The sequence below is a fragment of the Spea bombifrons genome, chromosome 12 (assembly GCF_027358695.1).
Source record: "Spea bombifrons isolate aSpeBom1 chromosome 12, aSpeBom1.2.pri, whole genome shotgun sequence".
Taxonomy (NCBI): Eukaryota; Metazoa; Chordata; class Amphibia; order Anura; family Pelobatidae; genus Spea; species Spea bombifrons.
Window position 1 is genome coordinate 23142523 of NC_071098.1, and position 5303 is coordinate 23147825.

A 5303-nucleotide genomic window follows, 5' to 3' on the forward strand; every position below is an offset into this window, starting at 1 on the left:
TGCCACTGTACGGAACAGTATAGAGTGATGGGAGTTATGATGTACTTTAGAGCATAATTATAATGAAAAAGACATTGGAAATGGTAAAGCATAACACCCATCACTCTCACACATTTACCAATCAACACTTACCAATCCACAGATTCCACACATACCAATCCACAGATTCCACACATACCAATCCACAGATTCCACACATACCAATCCACACATACCAATCCACAGATTCCACACATACCAATCCACAGATTCCACACATACCAATCCACACATACCAATCCACAGATTCCACACATACCAATCCACACATTCCACACATACCAATCCACACATACTAATCCACACATGTACCAATCCACACATATACCAATCCAGATTCCACATATACCAATCCACACATTCCACACATACCAATCCACACATACTAATCCACACATGTACCAATCCACACATATACCAATCCACAGATTCCACATATACCAATCCACACATACCAATCCACAGATTCCACACATACCAATCCACAGATTCCACACATACTAATCCACACATATACCAATCCACAGATTCCACACATACCAATCCACTCTCACTGTCACTCAGTCTTAATGAATGATTTCCTACCTTCTTTTCTACCTCTTTTCTTCTTACAGCAGTCTTTTCTTTTTACAGCAGTCTTCCTCTTCGCTCCTCTTCTTCTTCTGTCTTCTTCCGGGTCAGAGGGCACTGTGGGCGCGGCTTCAGTGCCGCCGGGGTTTGTTGTCAGATCCCGGCGGCACTGAAGCCGCGCCCACAGTGCCCTCTGCACAGCAGCAGTTGCCGCGCGGATCGCAAGGGAGCGGTATCGGAGGTCTTTAACAGACCTCCGGCTCCCTTGAGTGATTTTAAGCCGGTTCAAGGGAACCGGCTTAAAATCACTCAAGGGAGCCGGAGGTCTGTTAAAGACCTCCGATACCGCTCTCTTGCGAGCCTGCTCCTCCAGCGGTGGACATTACTGTCCGTCTCTGGAGGGGTGCCGGGTGCCGGCAAGTTGGCACCCCCCTGATGAGCGGCACCCGGTGCGGACCGCCCCCCCCGCCCCCCGCTAGGTACGCTACTGCCAATAGGCAGTGCCTGGATCATGCCTTAGTGGGAAGGACTTGTAACTATGCATGAAGAAAAACGCAGGTTTAAAGCGCTAGTTTTTGAATAACGCTTTATTAAAGGTGCAAAGAAATACAAAATATATAAGCGGATCACCAATCTTTGTAATATTTTTTTTCACTCCTTTCATCTCACTTCCCCCTACAAAGGCTGTCTGAACCAATCTGCATCAATCAGTAACTTTATACTGCATATACAGAGAGTAGGAACATAATATGGCTGCCACCATGTTATGCACATGAAATGAATTTTTGAGACATAGATTTAGCTTATTTTAATATGTAAACACTACAACATTGATAGGAAAAAATGATTTTGGGAAACGTGATTTGTTCATTTTACTTTTATCTCTTCTAACCACCTCTTAGGCTCTTACTATTCATGCCATCCATAATAGTTATATGAGGATTCCTTACTTTTTCTAGTAAGGCTACGAGGCTTGCTTTGAATGAGCTACTGGGTAGAAAAGAAAATAGAAAATATGGAAGAGCACTATGTGTAAATCATCAGCCTTGAAATGAGTTCCACCCCCTAAAATGCTTCCCTTTTTGGACATTTAAAATATTGGTAGTTATGAAAACACAAAAAAGACTGAAGACCTACTATCACTAACTAATGGGGCCAGAACGTTCTGGAGACAAAAAAATGATAAATTGGAATCTTTCTGGTTCAAGGTATCTCAAGCTACTATGATAATCCAAAATGCTGTCACATTTTCATTGTGGTGTTAGAATATAATTGTTCTTACTGGTTTCTATTTTATACAAAGGAAACAAAATAGGGTGATTACACCTTTGATTTTTGAGCATGAAGAAAGTAAAAGCCTTCGTAATCTGATGTGTCATATGTTGCATCTTCAGGCTTCCCAAAAGTCACCAGCTCACGGATGGCATAGCCACTTTTACTAAGGGCATTCTTCAAGGAGGTCTCACTTACAGCTAAGGAAAAGACCTTGTTGGCACCCACTTCATAGTAATTGGCTCCAAGGTCACCTGCTAGAAGTAGGTGGCCCTCAGGTTTGAGAAGATTGGAGAGGTTTTTCAGAGCTGTTATATAGGAATCCTGACTTCTACATGCAGCTTCCAAACACACTGCTGCAGTAAGACAGTCAGCTTTGGGCAACACAACAGGCTCCAGAGGGTTAGTTTTACTGACATCACAATGCAAAACCTGCTGGATTTTTCCTCTTAGCGTGTCTTCTTTTTTTCCATAGTCCCCACTGAAACAGAGAATTATTAGTACTACAAATACGATAATGCAATTTAACCTCTTACCATATATAATATAACATTAAAGAACAACTTAATTAGCATATGGAATGTTACATTAAACATTAAGGAGCATGGGGTGGGGCACCAGGTATTCCAGGTAGCTGCCTTGGGTACCTGAATGAGCAAGGTGTGTCTGGCAGTGGCATATTCTTAGGGAGACAGATCCAAATTGATGCTGGTGCTAGGTGGTAACCTTTACTAGGTTACTAGATGGTAACCCCCAAGTGTCACATTTTCCACTGGATTTTCAAGAGCTAGGGAAGATTTGCTGAACTCGTTTTACCAGCCCACCAAGCTGACGTCTGTTCTTTTATAGGTCTTACGTGGCCTCCAGAAGTTAGTAAAGCAGTGCATCGGTGTAAGACTTAATATCATGGCATTTAGCTTCACTTCCCACCTATAGTTCTGCACCCACCTACCTATAGCCATAACTCCCAATATAGATATCTTGGACACTTGAAATGTTGGAGTTATGCACATACACACGTATATATGCACTGTTGCATAGGTTTATTTAGTATGCCAAACTGCAAAGTCTTTGGGAAAAGTGATTTTTTTATAGATACAGTTCACATAAGAATCTACCCAGTATGCAATTTGCTTATGTTTTTTGTGAGGCTATTAGCTACATTATATGAAGTTGGGTACATACCTATTTCCCTCCATATCACAAACGTGCTTTACGATAGATAACCAATCGAATGCATCTGGATCTTTATTCATCCACTTCTGCAGCTCTTTTAGCTCTCTTTGAGTGTACCATGTGACTATAATCTCCGTAAACGATTCTGGGGCCGAAAGAAGCTGGTAAATGGATGGACCTGTGCCAATGTCGATAAGTGTGTTTCCTGTCACACCACCTAGTGTAAGACATCTAGAATGAATTATCTTATAATCATATACTATATCACATATGTAGGCAAACATAAAGGTTGCTATAAGTAGTAACATAACAGCCCCATTAAAAAGCACATGACCTTCAGCTAGAATCTGCAATTTTGCACCCAACAAAGTCATACATTGTCATTTTTTATAATAGTCATACCTAAATGCTACTACCAAGAACACTGTCTAAAAGTCTAGAAGTCATTTCTAATCACACAGAATTATTCCTCATTTGTAGTTTCATCGGGTTAGACAGAAGGCGAGAATATAGCCTTCAGGGCAATGTTCTGACAACAAAAGATAGGGACTTTGGAATAAGAAGCTAAGCGGGCAATGCAATAAAGCATTGCAAAAGGCAAGCAGGGTTCTGGGTTGTATAGCGGGAGGCATCAGTAGCAGGAAGATGGAGGAGGTTCTGTCACTTTACAGATCTCTGGTCAAACCTCACCTAGAGTGTTGTGTACAGTTGATATATATATAGATACATTGGAGAGAGTTCAGAGGCAGGCTAAAAAAATGGTGAATGGTTTGCAGGATAAAAATCATCATGAAAGATTACGGGATCTTGATATGTATGGCTTGGAGGAAAGAAGAGAGAGGGGAGATGTGATTAAAATTTAAATACCCAAATGGATTTACCAAAGTACAAGAGGGAATCTTATTTTAAAAAAATAGAAATGTAAGAACCAGAGGTCATAGCCTAAAAACCAGAGGGTCAGAGGTTTAGATGGAATTTAAGAAAGTTTTAATTTACTGAGAGGGTGGTCGATAGAACAGCCTGCCATCAGAAGTGGTAATATGGCTATCCTGAATCTAAAAGCGTTAGAAGGGATGGACCATGTTACCCCGAGGCTAGTCCTAGTTTGTGGCACAGCTGCCCGCTTTACAGTGTGAAGCTCTGGAGCTTCTTTCATTGTGGAAAATGTAATTGTACCTGAACCATATTACCTGGGATACGGGACAGGTCTCCAGATTATGGAGCTGTCCCAGGAAAATCTGGAACACACTTTCACCCTATACACAGGGAGGGCTGGCTCCTTTTGGCGAGCGGGGAAGGTCAAGCCAAGTAGCCCTATCAGCCCTTTGCCCCCCCTCCACCGGTTTACTTACATACATACTGGCACACATATCTACACACACTCTCACACTTACACAGTGTTGCTATTTTGCTCTCAATTAAAACATGAACTTTTAATTTTAACTATGAAATATGTCATGAAATATGTCATGAAACTTACCTGAAGTAAACACCCTGTGGAAATTTGCTAGGGTAAACCTCAAGAAATCATCTGCCAAACTTCCTGATCCTAAATGGAAATATGTTTCCAAGTAAAGTCGAGGATCAAACTCCTTTTCGTATTCACTGGCTTTAGTGAAGTCAGACATGTTGCTGTTTAGAATTGAAGAGAAGCTGCAAGTTTAATATGTTCCTGTTATCTAAACAAAAGTATGTCTGTGAATGATTTCCAAACTTCTGCTAGAGAAACAGTCCTCCCTTTTCAGCATCTGCCAGGTCACATGATATATTATGAAACTATGGTATTTGTATCTGCTAGCATTTTATCTTTGATTCCAAGCCAAAGATTTAACCTTTTATTGTTAAATATTTTTTTTTCTTCAAAAGAGCAAATGGAAAACAAAACAAAAAAAACAAGACTTGGGGGTACTTGTGGGTACTTGTCAACAATCATATAAAGAGGTATATTCCAAATTGTGTACTGACAATCACTGCATTTATGCAGGTCGAGAACCCTGTCAAGGATTTGAGCAACAACTGTGAAGAGTTCTCTGTGAGCTACCAGATTTTATATGTGAAGTGATGTAACCTTCATAACAAAGGAAAAATGTATAAAACTAACATTAAAGTATCATGCAATGCAAATAAATATCCAGTATCTCACAAAAGTGAGTACACCCCTCACATTTTTGAAAATATTTTATTATATTTTTTCATGTGATAACACTGAAGAAATGACACTCTGCTACAATGTAAAGTAGTGAGTG

The 5303-nt window shown here is 40.5% G+C and overlaps 1 protein-coding gene across 1 annotated transcript; it reads right to left on the reverse strand.

Moving 5' to 3' along the window:
- Positions 1–1181: 1181 nt before the first annotated feature.
- Positions 1182–4758, reverse strand: LOC128470594 (nicotinamide N-methyltransferase-like). Its single transcript, XM_053452478.1, has 3 exons — positions 4538–4758; positions 3067–3274; positions 1182–2362 (listed from the first exon to the last, which is right to left on the reverse strand). The coding sequence occupies exons 1-3, from the start codon at positions 4683–4685 to the stop codon at positions 1930–1932; spliced, it is 789 nt and encodes a 262-aa protein (XP_053308453.1). The 5' UTR covers positions 4686–4758; the 3' UTR covers positions 1182–1929.
- Positions 4759–5303: the final 545 nt, after the last annotated feature.

Bases quoted from the DNA above. Each gene is read 5' to 3' on its own strand.
- LOC128470594 (XM_053452478.1), bottom strand. From the start codon at position 4,685: ATGTCTGACTTCACTAAAGCCAGTGAATACGAAAAGGAGTTTGATCCT. The intron at 3,275-4,537 runs GTAAGTTTCATG...GTCTTACACTAG, and splicing joins CCACAGGGTGTTTACTTCAG to GTGGTGTGACAGGAAACACA. The intron at 2,363-3,066 runs GTATGTACCCAA...TCTCTGTTTCAG, and splicing joins TGTGATATGGAGGGAAATAG to TGGGGACTATGGAAAAAAAG.